This window comes from Callospermophilus lateralis, chromosome 11, assembly GCF_048772815.1.
Source record: "Callospermophilus lateralis isolate mCalLat2 chromosome 11, mCalLat2.hap1, whole genome shotgun sequence".
NCBI lineage: Eukaryota > Metazoa > Chordata > Mammalia > Rodentia > Sciuridae > Callospermophilus > Callospermophilus lateralis.
The window spans coordinates 31,437,956-31,457,699 of record NC_135315.1 but is presented as its reverse complement, the minus strand read 5'-3'; the positions used below and the strand labels follow the sequence as shown (position 1 = coordinate 31,457,699).

The 19,744-nt window shown below is 42.6% G+C and overlaps 1 protein-coding gene across 8 annotated transcripts in view; it reads right to left on the bottom strand.

Moving 5' to 3' along the window:
* Positions 1–9,770, bottom strand: part of Msi2 (musashi RNA binding protein 2) — a 367,708-nt gene extending 357,938 nt beyond the window's left edge. For all 8 annotated transcript variants that reach the window (XM_076871167.2, XM_076871163.2, XM_076871165.2 and 5 more), the window contains exons 1-5: positions 9,669–9,770; positions 9,319–9,359; positions 8,890–8,971; positions 8,090–8,174; positions 4,090–4,131 (exon numbers count right to left, since the gene is read on the bottom strand). In XM_076871167.2, coding sequence (XP_076727282.1) covers positions 4,090–4,131; positions 8,090–8,174; positions 8,890–8,971; positions 9,319–9,359; positions 9,669–9,730 — 312 coding nt within the window. In that variant the 5' untranslated portion in view covers positions 9,731–9,770. The remainder of the gene's footprint in view (positions 1–4,089; positions 4,132–8,089; positions 8,175–8,889; positions 8,972–9,318; positions 9,360–9,668) is intronic.
* Positions 9,771–19,744: the final 9,974 nt, after the last annotated feature.

The window sequence follows — 19,744 nt, the reverse complement described above, 5'->3', positions numbered from 1 at the left end:
TGTACATGACTCTCAGCAAAGAGTTTTAGATTCGTCTTCTAAACAGTTCCACGTGATAGGTACAAATGTTCACAATTTTTTTTTTTTTTTAACAGAGATGGAAACAGACTTGGAGGGGGCTCAAGTGGCTCACCCACAGTGACCCAGCTGCAACAGAAAGCAAGTGGCAACAGGCTGAAGAAATGATCTCTCTCGGGGTCATCAGCTAAGGTTCTGGGCTCTAAAACCTTAAGAAGGCTCAAGATGTGCAAGAACTGAAGCGACACATGGCACCCCGTTAATATGGACGATGTTTATGTTTTTATGTATCAGTTTTTTTAAAAAAAATTAATTTAAATTTAAAAAACAAAAATAGAACTTGAGGGGAATGGCAATTGGGAGGAGTGGGGAATGTGTTTTTATACACAAGGATAATTAGAACAGATGGCGAGCAGTGACACCAGGCTCCACTCTCGCGGATAGATGCTAAGGAGCCTCTTGGTTCTTCCACAGAAGAAAAAGCGGCCACAGACTCCAGTGAAACTCTTCCAGGCAGCCAACACTTCAGCCCAAAGGGGACAAAGGAAGGACACGGCATGATTGATCCCCATCATCCTCATTTCTCCAACAGCTTCAAATTAAGTCATCTTTTGAGAATAGCATGACCATTTTAATTTTTAAAAAGACGAAGGAGGAGACTCTTACATATTTTACAAAATGAAGTAATCATCCGGAAAAAAAATAGAAAGATATTGAATGGACCCTCTTCTTCTCCTGATCAAAATGTACTTCACTAATTAACGGTCACCGGTCTCCAAAGAGTTATCCCTGGACTGGTTAATAAAGCTCATTATACCTCACTTGAGATGTGAACATGGACGTCGAGAAGGGTGATGACTGAATTGCAGGCTTCCAAACCCTTCCTTCCGTCCCTCATTAAAATTCTGGTCAAAACAGATTTTTATTTATGATACATTAAAGAATATTATGACAGTACTGATACAAAATCTGTTCTTCACTGCCACAGATTTCCCTGCGTCTTAAGTTACAGCTTCTTTCCACTAGCCTTGTTTTAACGCCTCCATGGAATATTTCTCTGGGGCAGCTAGAAAGCAGACAAATGAGTTTTAACTGAAAGGCAAAGTGACTTATCCTTTACTAGGTCCTCAGCCAGTCCACAAGGAGGGGTCCAGTTCACTGTGCCACTGCGACCTTTAAAGCAGACTCGTAGAAGTTACATTGAAGGGAGATAAACAATCAATGCATAGGCTTTCTTTGAAAGTTCTATACTCCTGCCAGCCAGCCTGTGGTCCCCCAAAGTAACTTCAATCTGAAATGCTGGTGGCCAAGCTCAAATTCTGTTCAAAATAATGACAGACAGAAATGGCCCTTTCTACCACTCTGCTCCAAATCCCAACCACCACAGACCTAGACGGTTCTCGGGGTGCCTTACCAGGTGCAGCAAACCCAGAATGGTCTAAAAGGATCCCCTGAGTGGTCGGATGAAGCAAGAGTACATGACAGGGGCTGGGGATATAGCTCAGTTGGTAGAGTGCTTGCCTAGCATGCCCAAGGCCCTGGGTTTGATCCCCAGCACCCCGGGGTGGGGGGTGGGAAGAGTACATATCAGGGTCACAGAGAAGGGGGAGGAGAATGACCCTAATCCCAAACTGCAGAACTTCCATCTGAAGTGTCTGGCTGTGGCTCTGCTCCTAGCACCCAGTTGGCCTCATAGAGCCTGTCTCCTCCTCCGCGACAGAGCAGGGAGGCCGAGTGGTACCCCCATAGGAAAGCACACGGTAAAAGGTCCAGTTCTGGAGCAAAGTTGTGTGGTGAATCTCCTATACCACTTCTCAAGCCATCAGTGGCTCAGTTTCCTCTCTATACGCTGGAGATAATACTAAGACCCACCTTATAGCCATGGTGGGGACTACCTGGGTTAATACACAGCAAGTCCTGACAACGGTTCCTGGCACGTACATCTCACAGAGCTGGGGTGAGGACCTAACAAAAAACAATAGTAAAAATGGCAGGTACTACCTATGGTATCACTGTGCACCAGGACTTTTTTAAAGCACATTAATTTTATTTAATCTGTAGAAAAATCCTGTGAGAAGGCAAAACTGAGGTTCAGGGAAGTTAAGTAATTTTTCTAAGTTCACACAGCTAATGAGAGGCACAACTGGCATCTGAAGCCAGGCTGGGGAGCTTGCAAACATTATTACTCTCAGGATGATTAAAATGACAATCATAATGGTAATGATGAGTTGCAAAGCTCTTGCCATGAACCAACGTGACCTTTATTCTTCCCTAAAACCCTCTGAGGAAGCTACTGTCATCACTCCTATTTAACAGATGAGGAAACTAAAACAGAGAAGCCCTTTATTAGGTGACAAGTGTCATTATTACAAATTCTCCAGAATTCCATGTTCCCCCCTCAACTGATTTGATATTAATGCACATTGGACCATTCACCTCTCAACAGCACGGAGGGCTGGGAGATGTATGATTCCACAAGTTTGAGAAATAGTGTATCTTGTTTTCAAGTTGAATGTATCACTGAAAAAAACCAAATGACAGAATACATTAAAGTGAAATACTGCCTTCCTAGTTTAAAAAGAAAAAACGGGGGCGGGGGAGAGGTAGGGATAACAAAGGGGAAGAGAAAACAGGTCAAACCCATGCTTTAACCAAGTCAGGGATTTTTCCAGCTTCCCTCTAGGGTAATCTGATCCAAGTTTCTGAGTGATCAAATGACTAACCTGGAAATTTGAAGATTCACACTTACGGAAGAAACAGCAGTTCTTCCAAACCCAGGAAATACCGCTAAGCCTGGGAAGCCTTCTTAAATGTGAAGGATCACACAGTTTGGAAAGCAACTACACACATTAAGATGATCCCAAAGGCTGTGCTATGTACAGAAGTAATCTAACCTCTTCAGTTCGTTAATTCCTACCGTCTACTTAAGCATTGGCGGGGGAAAAAATACCTTAAGAAAATATGTCAGTATATTTACCTAAGGAATTCTGGTTCCATCTTTAAAAAGGAAGAGAAAGAAAGAATCACTCACTCACGTAGCAGGATCCAGACGTGAAATTCTCAAAATATCATCCAAAACAGCCCACTTTTTTCTGTGATAATGTACAAAACTGTTTTCCCCTTCATAGTTAGAAGGTTCCTCTCTAAGAGTCTATGCTTAAAGAAGTAAACTGAATTTGCAAAGAGCCACATAACCCTTTTCCTTTATGTCTTGCAATCTAGAGCCTTCAACTCTTCCCCTTTCACCTGACAGGGTCAAGGCCACAGACACAGAAAAGTATCTCTTCCAAGGTTACACAAGGAAGCAGAAAGCATACCTCAAAAGTGTAAACTGAGCACATACCCCCTAAGCTCTTCCGACCTAACCGTGGACTTCACGAAGCGGTTCCTCGGGGCCACCTCGCAGGCAGGCTTAGTGAAAACTATGTTAACTACACACTTCTAAAAAAGTGAAGCCTTGTCTCAATCCTTTCAGCAAGTCTTGGAGTATCACTCCTTCGGGGTTACAACATTTTCCGAACTTGTCCGCCCAGGCACAAAATAAGCAAGCTGTTGGTTTCAAGTTTGCCCTGATTTATCCAACCAACTTGAAACCATGATATCCCCTGCTTCTGCTCTCAGACTTATGGCTTTAGGGGGTCTAGGAAGTTGTTTCCAAGCTAAATTCATTCTGTTCCTCTCCAAAAACTCCAACTCAAGAGTACCCTCCAGAGTGAGAGTCACAGAGAAATGTTCCACTTTTCCCCGATAGGATCTCAGCAACGCTTTACAAATAAACAGAACACTTGCACAAATATTACAACAGACGGAGCCAACTCCTCCAGCTGAGGATCAGACTTGTCCCTCTCCCCAGCTGGATGCTCAGAACCCACCTGGGGACAGCAAACTTAGAGGCGCACTAGCCGTGGGGTTATCTCATTGAACCGCTGGTCTGCACTCACCACCGGTGCTGACACCCTAAAGTACAGCGGACATTGGGTTTCAACACTGCATGGTCAAAGCTCCATGGGAACTTGAAATCCTTACATCCACTGCAAATCCTAAAAGCCTATCATTGGTTCTTTTACTTACCTTGGGTTGCGCTCGACGAGGAAATGCAACTTTGGGGTCAATCTGGGGGGGGAAATGGAAAAGTAGGAGTCAGTGAAATGCTAAGCAAAGGGGGAAAAAATAGGATCAATCACCTAATTATTAATCACTCATTTCTCAGGCTTATATCTTGGCATTTATTAACTTCTTGGGCAACTGCAAAGTCCCTTCAATGCTGAGCTCAGCTTTCATCATCCCTCCAAAATTGGCCTTTCTGAAATGCCTCATGGTGCATCTCAGTGTGTGATGCTCTTCATAAACCGGGTGTCATGTACCCTTATTTAGACAAGGGATTCTCTTCCACAGACACTGCCTAGTAAAAGCTACTCACAGCTAGTTTGCTATGTGAGTCCAGGAGAAAAGAAGGGAGCAAGGTCATCCCTGAAAAAAAATCATAACCTGAAAATTCAACGTAAGCCCTTCTAGCACCAAGTAATCAGATCCAACACAATGCTCTGCTTGAATTTTAGCGAAATAAAGTGACCCAGGATTAATCAAAAAGATCTGTTCCGTAGTTATACCTCAAAAGAAAGCAGGTGTCCAAAACTGCAGAGCTGGACTTGGTTCTTAAAATAAGTATAATTTAAAAAGAAAGAGAAAAAAATGCACCTGAACTAAATACACCCAAATTAAAAAAAAAAAAAAAAAAAAAAAAAACCACATATAGGGTAAAAATCTATGATCGACCTAAGTTCAAAATTCAAAAAGAAAAGGTCAGCCTGGCGATGGTGAAAAATAAAATGAATGAAAAAAAAAAAGTCACAATCAGTGGTGGTTCCCACCTGTGATCCCACCAACTTGGGAGGCTGAGGAAGGAGGATCACAAGTATGAGGCCAGGCTCAGCAATTTAGCAATGCCCTGTCTCAAAATGAAAAATAAGAAGGGCTGGGGATGTGGCTCAGTGGTAAAAACATCTCTGGGTTCAATCCACAGCACCGCCAAAAAAAAAAAAAAAAAAAAAAAAAAATTCAGAATCTAGTCTGAGAATTAGGGTATCCCCACCTCCACCTCCACCTCAATGGAAAAACTTCTCCACTTCAAATCGGAAGCCTGCAGAGCACATGATTCTCAATCAGAGACTAGTTTTTACAACTCAAAACAATTCCCACAGAAGCATTTGAATCCAACAGGCTGAAGTGAGGGGGAAAAAAAAAGTTACTGGATAGATAAAAAGAAGAAAAAAAATCATTTTCCATTGTAGATTTTCATCAAAATTCTAAATGTCATAAATCTTTGGATAAAATCCAACTCAGGGCATGAATACTGCTGCAAGTTATTTATTTAAAGGCTTTGGCTTTTGCATTAAATTTTTTCCCTTCTAAAAAGTAAACCTGAATTTGTTTTCAGTTCTGTCATGGAGGGAAAAAAAATAATGCTTTGGGAAAAAGAGCAAAGGATGAAAAGCTCACCACTGATAGCTTCTCTGTTCCCTGACTTAACATCCCCTAGGACCCCGGGCAGTAAAGACGCACAAGGATTTATCGCTTTTATTAAGGTAGTTTAAAGACCTAATAAAAGTCTGTTTCGTGTTTTCTACCTTGAAGCATCACCTGAGAAATGAGAGATTACTTTTCAAACGCTAAAAGAAACCCCAAAAATCTCTGATCTAGAAACTACCCTTTCATAAAGATTAACATTACTGCATCTACAGGTGTGCCCAGCACTGACTAGAGCTCATCTACAAGAGAAATACAACAGGTGTGGATTTTCCATTCTGTTGACCAAACATAGGACAGACGCATCTGTTCAAAAACACTCTCCAGAAAGGATTTTATATTATTTTTTTTTTTTAGCTGACCAGCACACAATTGTAAAAGAAGTCCACCTTGTTTTCCGGACAAAAGGTAAAGGGCACATCAAAGGAGAGGTCAGGAGGTGAGGGGAGACGACACAAGGAAAAAATGTGATAAGCTTTAAAAAAAAAACTAAAATGACAAAACCAAAAGCCAATTCGGAACTATACTGTGTGTGGTGACATCCGCGCATGGCACTGAGGTCAGCGTGCAAAGTTTACACACGGAGATCTCTAAAGGAGAGGAGGGGTCAAGGCAACATGGCAAATCCCAACCTTTTGTACATCCCTGTCAACTAGTTTTTAAAGATGAACCAAAAAAAAGAAAAGAAAAGAAAAGAAAACTACCAAAAATTAAAACATTAGTTAGTTAGGTACAACTCTACTTACTGCATCTACAGTCCTCTAGGAAACACTAGGGTACTAATTTGGATGCGAATGGCCGTTACCTAAACAAAGCTTTTAAGGTAAGGGTAAACAAGATCCTCGTTTCCATGTCAATAAACCAACCGCCTTCTGCCTCCTGCACTGAACGTTGAAACAAAGTCAAAAGCTAGGTTATACTAAATAATAGCTACCACAACACGTCTACAAATAATTAGGGAGGGAAACTGTAGGCTATGCCCTTGACGCTGAAGGATCCGACCCACCAGCCACCACAGAAACCAAATTCTAATTCTCCCACCCAGGTGGGGAGAGGGGGGTGGACCAGAAATTCAAGAATTTGCCTTGAGATGATTTTCCTCATTAATTTTATGAGGTTTTTGAAATATCTAGCCAAGAAGTCAAGGAGAAAAAAAAAATCTTCAGACATCCGTTATCATTCTACAAATGATTATTCCTGAAATTAAATTCGCTAAAAGTACAAAATGTCTGAGCCATAAGCTAAAATACTTGCAAGACAATTAATAAAGCTACTAAGTATGTGAGGTCTTTTCCTGGGGAGAGAGGGCAGCCCCTGACCTCTTTGATGCGAGAAAGAGGGTGAATTTGCAAAATCAATAAGAGTGCATATCAAAGGTTGTCAGGTTTTTTTTTTTTCTTTTCTTTTCTTCTCTTCCATTCAGTGTTCCATCTCATCGGCTTTCAATGTTAAAGCCAAAAGAACCTAGAAGATGGCCTCATTCTGTTTGTTTTACAGAAGAGGAAACTGAGGCCAGAGACAGGGAACCGCTTGCCCAAGTTCATGATGGACCACTAGAAGGAGAATCCCATCTCTAGCTCCATCCCTGGAGTCCACCATAGAAAAGTGGAGCCCCACGCTGCCCACCACTACATCTCAACATCACCTCGAGGCCTCTGTTTAAGCAGATATAAAAAAAAAAAAAAAAAATCGTGGGGAAATTACAGTAAACGTACAGGGAAGGGAAGAGAGGCAGGAAGCCAACACAGGGGCTTAAATAAAACACTGTGAACTCCCCAGTCTCCCCTAACATAACATTTATTATTACAGACTGACAATTCTTTCTTCCCTTCCTCTCTGACCTCATCCTAGCAACTTTTCCCCCTCTCCACTCTGGATTTTAAGAACTTCTAATGCTATAAAAGTACCCACACTCATATGAAAGGAGCCAAGAAAGAAAAGGAAAGGAAAAAAAAATCACTTTGAAACCCAAGGCCTTATCAGGCTTCGGGTTTCACGCCATCTGGAGTCACCCCACTGGATGCCCAGCTTGGCTCTGCTAGAGACTCCTTTTCTTCTCAAACCGAATTCCAAATCCCAAGTGCACCAAGAGAAACCTGTTGCCTGGACCTAGGATGGGCACCCCCTCCCTCCCCCGCCACCCTGGCTTCCCTCAGCCGGGAAGCAGGCTGTGCCTCCAACAAGCCATTCCCACAGCCACAGTTGGTAACGCGGGCAGTGCTGGCTGACAAAGTTCCCTTTGCTCTCTGGTAGTTTCTCTGTATGGTCCCCTTGGCCGGGAGAATAGCCCCTCCGGGAAGTCAAATCCCCTCCTCCCAGACTCCCAAAGCTGCAATGGGACAGGCTCTAAAAGAAAGCCCCAAACCCAGCCAACGCAGCAAACTTCTGAGCCAACTCGCTAGCTCGGTTTAAAAGTACCCATTTCTAGCACAGAAGCAAAAGAAGGCGCTGTCCCTTTAAATAGGGCTGTCAATGCCCAGATCGTTCCTGAAAAGGGGCGAGCAACAACAACCACCACCACAACAACAAACAAAAAGCAACCTACCGTCTTGGAATCTAACTCATGGTGGGGCTGACCTAATACTTTATCTACACTTGCTGGGTCTGCGAACGTGACGAAACCGAAGCCTCTGAAAGGAGACAAAGAGGGAGAAAAACAAACAAGAAAATGTGACACCATTGAAAGCAACAAGGAGTAAGACCTAATGCAGAAGGAGAGCAAAAGTTGCCCCCCATACACTCCAATCCCCACGTCCCTCCCCTAAGTCTACTCTCCTGCCTACAGCCCTCCACCTCGCAGGAAGGAAAAAAAAATATATCAAGGTTAATGGGGGAAGTGGAACGGGGGGCAGGGCGGCTGGAGGTAACTTGGAAGAGGCTGGTGCCTCCACCCTGGGCGCCTCAGTTTCCTCTCCTCCTCCCTTTCTTAAGGCTTTGTTGTATTCCGGAGGGGGTCCGGCAACCCAGAGAGATTCACCCACCTTTCCAAGAAGGGACTTCAGAGTTTGGGGAGCTGGGAGTATAAGGAAGGCACACATTGGGGAAAAAACTATGTGGAAAGTGAATGAAGCTGAATGTCATTTTAAACAAGAGAAAAAGAAGCAACGGGAAATGACTTCAAGCGAAAGAGATGGGCATCTCTGTATTCAGAGTTCAGCCCTAATTAACCATAACCTTTGGGGTTATGGTGGGGTGGGGTGGGGGGGGGAGTGACGTTCCGGACCAGCTACGAGCCTGAGCCCCATTCTAAATCCGCTTAGCTACTTCCGAAGACACCTCCAAAAATAAAACTTAAAACTTTGTTCTAAAATAAAGGCAAAAAAAAAACAGAAGGGAATGGTTTACCTGGAGCGTTTCGTAGTGGGATCTCTCATGACCATACATTCTCTAATTTCTCCAAATTTGCTAAAATAGTCTCTAAGGCTATCTGTAGAGAGAGAAAGAGAGAGATGGGGGGGGGGAGAGAAGGTGTGGAGAAAAGAAAAAAAAAAGCAATGCAAATTTTGATCAAGGACAAAAACCAAAAGTAGTTTTCTGTTGTTATTCTGTTTTGTTTTTTGCATTTTTTTTGCACACGCGGGCGGGGGAATTCGGCCACAGAGGTCGTGTAGAGGGCTCGGAAAGGATTTGCTATTTAAAAAAAAAATAACCTTGCACAGGAGAAGTGGGGAGCCAATGGCGGGGGGGGGGGGGTGGCTCCTACACCGGGATAACAAAGAGCAATAAAGAAGCCAAGAAGGGGGGGACCCAGGCGTCCCCCCCTCCCTCCCTTACCTGGTGAGGTCTGCCAGCTCAGTCCACCGATAAACATTTTACTAGAGGGAGAAAACATAACAGAAGTGAGCACCGATGTCAGATCGGCCATTTTGACGTGTAACTTACAAAAGCTAAAAGGAAAGCGGGGGGGAGCGATCGAGCGCGAGCCGGGAGGTGGGGTGGGGGAGAAGGTGGCGGCGAAACGCCATCCAAAGGTGTGTAACTTCCACTGGGGGGGGGCGCGGAAGGGCGGGAGTGGGGGGGCGCGGAGATGCCCGGCTCCGCGCACCGCCGTCCCCGCGCCGCGGCAAGGAGAGCGAGCCCGGCGGCGGCGGCGGCGGCGCGGTGGGCAGCGGCTGGAAACTTACCCGGGGTCGTGCTGGGAGTCGTTGGCGCTGCCCGAGGTGCCTTGGCTCCCATTTGCCTCCATATCGGAGCCCCCCCGCCCCCCCACCCCCGAAACACCGAGCCCCACAGCGATCGGAGCGGAGCGGCGGCCGGCTCCGAGCCCCGAGATCTCCGCTCCCTCCTCCCCCGCCTCCTCCCCCCCGCCCGGGCTCCTCCGAATCTCTCTGCGAGCGGCGGAGCCGGGGCAGCGGCGAGAGCCGTCACACGTGGGCTCGGCTTAGCTCAGCCCCGCCGCCTCGCACACCCCCCGTCCCCGCCCCCCCGGCCCATCCCCACCTCTCCCCCTCCTCCTCCCCACCCCCATCTCCTCCTCCTCCTCCTCCTCCCCCTCCTCCCCGGCGCACGTGGGGCGGAGTTCTAGAACGTCGTGTAACCAATGCGGTGACGTCACGCACCCCGGTGCGGCCCCCGCCTGCCCGCGCGCGCGCTCACTCGTCCCCCCCCCGCCCAGCTGCTGGACCCTCGGGGTCGACGCGGCCCGAGGGGGCCCCGCCTCCGGACCGACGGGCGCAAAAAAAAAAAAAAAGAAAAAGAAAAAAGGGGGAGCGCACCCCGACTTCCCTGGATCACATGGGCTGCGGGGGGCGGGAGGATCGGGGAAGGGGGAGGCGCGGGGAGCTCGCGGCGGCTCCCCACCCGGGCCCGGGAGAAGACGCCCCCCTCCCCCTGTTCGGCCTCTCCATTCAAGTTCGCTCGCGGTCCCCTGCCGCCGCCGGGACCTGGGGATGGCACTAGCCGCCCGCCCTGGTCTGCGCCCAGTTTCAAGCCACCGCGCAAAAATTTAGGTCAAGGACGTAGGGAGCAAGCCCACACCCCGGCGCTCCTCGGGCGGCTCCCGAGACCTCCCCCCCGCCACCAGGATCGGGGGACTCCGGGATGGCGGAGACCCTCCGGCACAAACACCAGCCACAAGTTTTATTTTCCCTGCGCGCTGCAAGTTCGCTGGCTCGCTCGCTCGCCACACCGGCACGTCTGGTGCGGCTCCCCGCCCTTCCCCGGCGGAGGTACGGATCTGTACCGGGGAAAGGTTATTTTGGAACTTTTGAGAAACTGACGCGATTCCACTGGCGAGAAAGTGCCCAAGAAAGAGTTTCCGCGTTAATCGTACAGCGTTTTAAAAATATAATAAAATCGGTTTTATAGGGGTCAAGGTCAAATGATCGGGATTCAGAGCCAATGTTTGTACATAGTGAGAAGTAGTTTTGGAGCGTCTCTGGGATGGCTGGGAAGGTAGTTATTTCAGGAAACCCCTCTCCAACCCGTCCGTTATAATATATTTTATTCTTTCTCAAGTTACCCAGGCTTTATATGCTGAGATAGTAAAATGCATGAGATTGAAATAGCCCAAGACCTCAAGACCTGGAGAGGTCATTGGGGTAGCAGAAGGCTTCGGACACACACACACACCACCACCACCACCACCACAGAAGCATTATGGCACAGCATAGATCCAGGCACACAGTAGGTGCCTAATAAATGCTTGATAATCCCCCCCTTGCTCAATGAAAAACATCTCATGATGTTTGTAGCTTCCCAAAGGCATCGCACATTTCTCCAGCAGATTCCACTTAAAGCTGGCCAAATTCAGGCTGGATTCAATTTATGGGGTATTTAAAACAATAAGGATACAATTATACTTATTATTTTATATTATTACAGTAAACTAAGTTAATATGGCATGAGGGGCAACATAAAGTTGTGGTTCATCAAATATTCAGATTAAGGTTAAGTATGAATTGAAGCCCAATTAGCACTTTTCTGTTAATTTTCATTAGGATTAGAAGACAATGGAATACACTCAACACCAAAACTGCACCAAATCTACTGTGGGTCTTTAAACGTGGAACATTTGGAAAAACTCAACACCAGCCAAATCCTTGGGTGTCCAGACTCTCAATCTCCCTGTCCTCTGAATTGGGATAATTCCCCCTTGACAAGATTGATGGGGTGTGGGTGAAGTGCTTGACGTGAACAAAAGTTATAGACTCTTTCTCCTTGCAAACCAATGTGGGGTCACGTTCATAACCAATCATTACTTAATCCGATTTTAGAGGGCACTTTGAGGCTTTAAATCATTTGCCATTGCTCCAAGCCGATTCTCAAATCATCTGGGGGTCTCATGCATTGAAGAGCCAGTTTTGATGATAATTGTTTATTATTATTCCCAATAACAAAATGAGGACAATAGAGCTAATTGGATTGTGTTTTGGGTTTTTACAACTACCATACTCTGAGCTAGAAAGGCTTTCCTAATCCAACTCCCTCATTTTACCGAAGATGTCAGAGATGCGGTGCTGCCAGGCCCCATCCTTACCTCTACCAGTCAGTTACCAAGAAGGGGCCTGGTCATCAGTTCATGCCCTTGGCTCTGCTGCCTCAATATTTATTCTCTCCTTTGCAAGGTGAGAATGGGTGCTGTTCTTACTGGTGTAGACCTACACAAGCTGACACTTAGTGAGCTGGAAGAAAACCCTGAGAGGGGCCTGCCCTAAAGTGACCAACTCAATGGCTGAGAAAGGACTAGATTTTAAGTCTCCATCACTATAGTGAATTTTTGGTTTTTTTTCTTTTTGTACCAGGAATTATACCCAAGGGCATTTAGCCAGTGAGCCCCGTCCCCAGCCCCTTTTTGTATTTTATTAGGGGCAGTATCTCACTGAGTTGCTTAGGGCCTCACTAAGTTGCTGAGACTGGCTGTGAACTCCTGATTCTCCTGCCGCTGCAGTAACATTGTGGCCACCTCTTCTTGCTTTGTAATTCTCAGTCTTGACAAATGCACAGAATCCTGTAACCAACGCCAGAATCAAGATGTGGAAGAGTTTCATTGTCCCAAGGAACACCTTCCTGCTGTCCCTTTGCACTACATTATTTATGATTATTATGTATTTCTTCTCCAGCTCATGCAAGGTAGCCCCTGCATCAGGAAAGTTCCACTAGTGAAATGTCACAACTCACCCCTCTTAAAAGTCTCAACACTGTTGGGTAGCCCTGCTTGAGACTCCATCTTTGCTAGCTCTCCTAATACCCACTTTCTCCTGCTTTCCCTCATCGCTTACCAGCCCTTCCTTCTCCGACTCTGTCCAGACTCTCCCCTCTCTGCCTTTCCTTTATATTTGCGGGTTCATTCTAGTCTCACCTCTAGTTACACACCCTCCCTGGATGACTTCTCAGTGGGATGGGCTTAAATGTCACTCAAAATCTCCAGCCATGACCTTTCCCAAAGATTTCCAGGTTCTGGTCAATTTCTTATTCAACATTCTCACTGAACGAGTCAAAAACCACTTGCATGCTCTTTCCCCTACCTCTAACCCTCTTTTAGGGTTCCCTAAAACAGATTCCAGCCATTTGAAAAACACCCCTTCCTCATGCAACCTATCAAGAGAGTCCGGGGTTTCACCTCCTAAATATCTCTCAAATCTGTTTTTCTCACTACTTCATCCTAGATCCCCACTACCACCCGAGGCCCTGCAACAGCTTTCAAAACAGTTGTCTGGGGCTGGGATTGTGGCTCAGCGGTAGAATGCCTGTCTCGCAAGAGTGGGCCCTAGGTTCAATCCTCAGCACTACATAAAAAATAAATAAATAAAGGCATTGTGTTGTGTCCATCTACATCTAAAAAATAAATATTAAAAAAAAAAAAACAGTTGTCTCACAACCCTCTTAGTACACTTATGTGTCTGAAAGTTTTCCCAGACCTCTTTGACCAGTCATGCCCTTGGAGGTACACTGTTAACCTGCCAGAACGTCCTCTGTGTACCTGTGTGATCATTTGCTTTATTGCCCATCTCCTCCACCAAGTCACAAGCTCCCATCCCATTTTTACTCTCCTTGTACCAGAACAGTGCCTGCTGGTACATGGCTGACAATAAATCATTATTAAGTGAGTAAATGAGTGAAGGGATGAATGAATGAATGAAAGTCAACATCTAATTTGTATCCATGTGCAGAAGTCAAATTGGCTGCAATTTCCCCCTTTTCATAGTCCCTTTCTCTAGTTATACTGGCCTCCTAAAAGGAACTGGTTAATGTTCCTTCTTTTTCCATTTTCTGGAACAGTGTGTTTAAGATTGGAATTATGTGTTCCTTGAATGTTTCCTAAACTTGCCAGTAAAAATGGGTCCGGGAGAGCCATTTCCTAGGTTGATTTTTAACTACTGATTTCATTTCCTTAATGGTTATAGATCTGTTGAAGTTTTCTGTTTTCTTTTTGAATCCATTTTTGCACACTATGTTTTTCAAGGAAATTATCCATACCATCTAGGTTTTCAAATGTACCTGACAAAATGCAATACATAGTTTTCACTTAGTATCTTTTGACCTGCTGTATCTATCCATAATATCCATTTTTTTCATTCCAGATATTATATGTGTCTTCCCTTATCTGGATTAATTTTTCCAGGGACCTACTTCTTTAGTAATGTTTTCTTTCCACTTTTCTACTAGTGTTTTTGCAGAATCAGATTTTAGTTTTGCTAACACTCTTTTTCTGGTTCATTAATTTTTTTTCTTTTTCTTTCTTTCTTTTTTTTTTTTTTTTTTTTTAATTTTGGTTTTTCGGCCTTACTGAGAATTGAACCCAGGGCTTCACACATGCAAGACAAGTGCTCAACCACTGAGCCACGTTCCTAGACCCTAGTTTATTAATTTTTTTTTTTTTTTAGAGAGAGAGAGAGAGAATTTTTTAATATTTATTTTTTAGTTTTCGGCAGACACAACATCTTTATTTGTATGTGGTGCTGAGGATCGAACCCAGGCCGCACACATGCCAGGCGAGCACGCTAATGCTTGAGCCACATCCCCAGCCCTAATTTATTAATTTTGGTTCTTATATTATTATATGTTACATATCTTAAATTTTTACTACATGAAAATAAGAGTATATCATATAATATTCATACATACCATGTCATATATATGGTATTATTCCTTTCCTTCTATTCTTCTCAAGTTTTTTCTGTTGGCTTTGTTGTTGTGGTTGTTTGAGTTTTGGGGGTTTTGTTTGTTTGTTTGTTTGATACTGAGAATTGAACCCAAGGTTATTCTACCACTGAGCTATATCCCTAGCCCTTTTATTTTTTATTTCAAGATAGAGCCTCACTAAGTTCCTGAGACTGGCCTTGAACTTGCAATCCTCTTGCCTCAGCCTTCTGAGTAACTGGGATTACAGGTGTGCACCACTGCAATTGACCTATTGCTCTTTTTAAAATTTTGATTTAGTAACATAGGCAATTAATTTTGATTTTCTCTTTTCTGATCTTAACATTTAAAGTCTACAGATTTCACTCTGGGTACCACTCAAACTACATTTCACAAAATATATAGACTTTTCATTAACATCTAGTTTTTAAAAAGGTTTAGATTTTCAGTATGATTTTTTTCTTTGACCCATGGCTTAGTACAGGTGTATATCAGAATTTCTAAACATGAAAGGTACTTGAAGTTTTTTTGCTATTAACTGTTTCAAATTTAACTGAATCAGGGTCAGAGAATGTAGCCTATATGAAGAAGATACTTGTGATGTATTTAAACTTGCTATGGTACATGTTCAATTTTATAAATAATTTCCTGTGATCTTGAAAAGCATGTATATGACTTAATTTTTAAGTGTGACATTCTATATGGATCTAAATAAATCAAGCTTATTAATTATGTTATCTTGAATTCCTGTGTCCTTATTAATATTTCTGATCTGTCACTTTTTATATATATACATTAAAATTATGACTAGACTTGTCAGTTTCTCTTAAAAATTTCTGTCTTTATTTTTAAAGTATGTTATCAGGTGCATCAAAAAGAATTGTTAAAATCTTCCAATATAACTGCATTTTTCGACTTATTTTTTCCTCTTTTTGCTTTCTATATTTTGAGACAATATTATTGGGTGCATATACATTTAGGTTTACTATTTTCCTTGTGAATTATTCCTTTAATATTGACATAGCTGATCTTCATCTTTGCTTTTTTTTTTTATTCCCTTCAGTACTGGGGATTGATCCAGGGGCACTTAACCACTGAGCCACATCCCCAGCTCTTTTTAGTTTTTATTTTGAGACAGAGTCTCACTAAATTGCTGAGGCTTGCTTTGAATTCAAGATCCTCTTGCTTCGGCCTCCCAAGCCGAAGTTACTTAGTGAGGCCCTAGGTAACTGGGATTACAGGAGTGCTCCACCATGCCCAGCAACCCCAATACATTTTATTTTTTATTTTGAGACAGAGTATCAGTAAGTTGCCAAGGCTGGCCTTGAATGATTCTCCTGCTTCAGCCTCCTCTGTAGCTGAGATTATAGGCGTGCACTTCCATGTCTGGCTATCCTTCCTTTCTGCTTTACAGTCTAATTTATGATAAATATAATTACTCTGTTAGTTAGCCTTGCCTGGTATACATTTTTCCATCCTTTTACTTTCTACCTTTCAATGCCCTTATGTTTTAGTTAAACTTCTTGTAAACAACATATAGCTGGTTTTTATGCATTTATTTGTTTTCTTAACTAGTATGTCCAGTTCATTTATATTTATTGTGGTTATTAATATTTTTAAATAGATCTCAAGAGCACAAAAATATATGAGTCACAATCTCTTTTATAACAAACTTTTATCATTGAGTATGCTTGTGGCTCCTTTTTTTATATGTTGGTATTATGAATACCTGCAAACCTACTATTCAAACAGGGAACTAAAAAAGAAACAGTGACTATATCTACCTATGTGTTCCTCCCTACCCCATTTCTCCAAGTACCCACCAAACCCGAATCTTACATTTATCTATCTATCTATCTATCTATCTATCTATCTATTTATTGCTTTTTCCAAAAAGTTTTATCAGCTGAGCACAGTGTAACTTACCTGTAATCCCAGCAACTTGGAAGGCCAAGGCAGAAGGGTCACAAACAAGTTCAAGACCAGTCTGGGCAACTGAGTGAGACCCTGTCTCAAAATAAAAAATAAAAAGGGCTCAGGAAGTAACTCAGTGGTAGAGCACTCCTGGGTTTTATCCCCAGTAATGGAAATTTTAAAAATCACACATCATCAATGACTGAGTTGTATAATATTTTAGTTTTCCTAACTTTATGAAAATATTCTGAGGCTGATTGTTTTACTTGCTTTGGAATTTTTAATAATCATCTAGATCGCTGCATCAGGTTGTAGTTCAATGTTTCTTATAGTGGTATGATATTGCATTATGGGATGGTGCCACAGTTTTGTTAGTCCATTCTTCTGTCAGTAGCTCTTTGTGTTCTATCCAGTTTTCTGCTCTATAAATATTATTGTGATGAGCATTTTCACCTTGCAGTGTATGTGGGTCAGAATTGCTCTTTGGAGTGACTGCTGGGGGACAGAAATGTGAACGTAACACCTTTACCAAGTAATGCAGAGCTATTTTCCAAAATGATATTCCAAAACATACTTCTACTAACAATTTGTGAGAGAGCTGTCAATCCACTGATTTCTGTCATTCTGAAATTTACATCTTGATTCTTGTTTGGCATCTTTTAATTACTTTTCTTTTTCTAAACTTTCTTTTGCCATCTTTCTATGATTCTCTTGAAATGATCACGAATTCTTTGTTTTCCTTTTCTCTTTTAACTAATCTAGAAGTTGTAAATTCTATTTCTACTCTTTCAGTGATGACGATTTTTAACACATATGAGTGATCAAAAGTAAATCAAATTTCCTACAATAATCTAACAACAAATCAACTTCAATTACAACCTCTCACTTTACATACTATTTTTGCTTGTTATTTTATTTTAATTAATTAGTTGATTATTTAATTCTTTGCTGCAGATTGAACCCAGAGCCTGGAACATGTTAAGCAAGTGCTCTACCACCGAGCTGTGTCCCCAGCCCATTGTTGTTATATTAGATCCTCTTGGTTTATATGTCCCTAGTTTTAATCCCTACAGTAATTTTATGTACCATCAATTCATTGTTTAAATTTATCCATGTTTACCTGGGCACAATGGTGCATGCCTGTAATCCCAGAGATGGGAGGCTGAAGCAAGAAGATCACATGTTTGAGGCCAGCCTTAGAAACTTAGTGAGGCCTTACATAACTTAGTGAGACCCTGTCTCAAAATAAAAAGGGCTGGAGATACAGCTGAGTGGTAAAACATCCCTGGGTTCAATCCCTGGTACCAATAAAATAAAATAAAAAGATTTATTCATATTTACCAACTTTTTCACCTTTTCTTCTAACATCTTCTTTCTAGGTACCAGCTCTTTTAAAAAACCTGAAACATACCCTTTAGTAGTTCTTTCCAGAAAGTTATGTAAGTGATATGCTCTTTACATTAATATAAAAATGTCATATTTCACTGTCATTCTTGAATGATGATTTCTTTAGGGCAGTATTCCAGATTGACAGTTGCTTAACTCCAGCATTTTTCTTTCTTTTTTTTAGTATACTTTACACGTCTTATGTTTCTATCTACTGTTGAGACAGTTGCTATCAGTCTGTCAATCCTTTGTAGGTAATCTGCCTTTTCTCACTGGTTTTAATTTTTTTCCTCCTTGTCTTTGGTTTGCTCCATTTTTTACTATGCTCTGTTCAAGTCTGAACTTGTTTTTATTGACCTTGTCCATGACTCATTGTACATCCCCATTCTTGGGATTCATACTTTCCATCAGGTCTGGAAAATGTTCCGCCATTATATGAAGTCTCTTCTTCTCTCCTGTTCTGGTATTTGGTGTGCCATGCATCTTTTCTTTCTATCTAGCAAACTCCAGTCTCTTAGACTTTCCTTTACTTTGTATCTCTGTGGGGCTTCCTGGGCAGTTTCTTCAAATCCATTCACAGTTCTTTCTTGCGTTGTATCTAATCACGCTGTATTTAACTTATCACTGAATGTTTTCTTTAAATGACTGTGTGTGTCATTGCTAGAAATTTTATTTCAAATCTACCTTTTAAAATAGCATTCGGTTATTTTTCTCCTGGTTTCAAATATTCCCTTATGTCTTTAATAATTTTTAAACTTATTTTATAGTCTGTCTGGTAGTTCTGTTATCTGAGGCCCTTGGGACTCTTGTATCTGTTGCACCTTGCTTGTAGAAGATCCTATCTGTGTATATTGAGGAGCTTGGCTTTGGCTCTGTACTTTTTTAAATTAATTCTAGACTTTCAGATTCCTAGACCATAGAGGTATTATAAATTCCAGCCCCACACTCACATCAGGAGCTGAGTGGAAGTCCCAAATTCCCAGAGAAGCCTTTTTCTCCCACCCTCAACCCACGCTAAGACAGGCACATTTTCTTATCTTCCTATGCCATGGAGAGATGCATTTTTTAGTGAATTTTTTCTCTGATAATTCAGTCTTTTGAGGGTGCTAGCTTTATTGGGGGTTCTCAGTTCTATCTCCTCAGCCTCCTTCCTATTTGGATCCTTAGCTCTCAGGCACTTGAGCCCAGCAAACCTGCCCCAGAACACCCCCCCTCCCCTCAGCTCACCTGCACATCATGTGTCATCTCCTCATGACCCTAGAGGAAGCCTTTCCTACTGTCCCATGAGTTCACTTCAATGAGTATTTATTGCATTATTTTTTTTTGAGAGAGAGAGAATGAGAATTTTTTAATATTTATTTTTTAGTTTTCTGTGGACACAACATCTTTATTTTATTTTTATGTGGTGCTGAGGATCGAACCCAGCACCCCGCGCATGCCAGCTGAGCGCCTACCGCTTGAGCCACATCCCCAGCCCCTATTTATTGCATTTTGACAAGTATTCATAGGAGGATTTTCCAGTTATTTAGTCTACCATATTGCCAAAAAGGAAAATCATTTCCATTTAATTTTTTAAAATATTTTTATTAGTTATTGATGGACCTTTTATTTATTTATTTACAAGCAGTGCTGAGAATCAAACCCAATGCCTCACACACGCTAGGCAAGCGCTTTACCACTGAGCCACAACCCCAACCCTGCATTTAATTTTTTATAATTCCATTTCAAAATTTTAATGACTTTCATTATAACTGTATTTCCACCCCCCCTTAAATTACTATGTCTAAATTTTGGCTTTTCTTCGGAATTATCCCCTCCT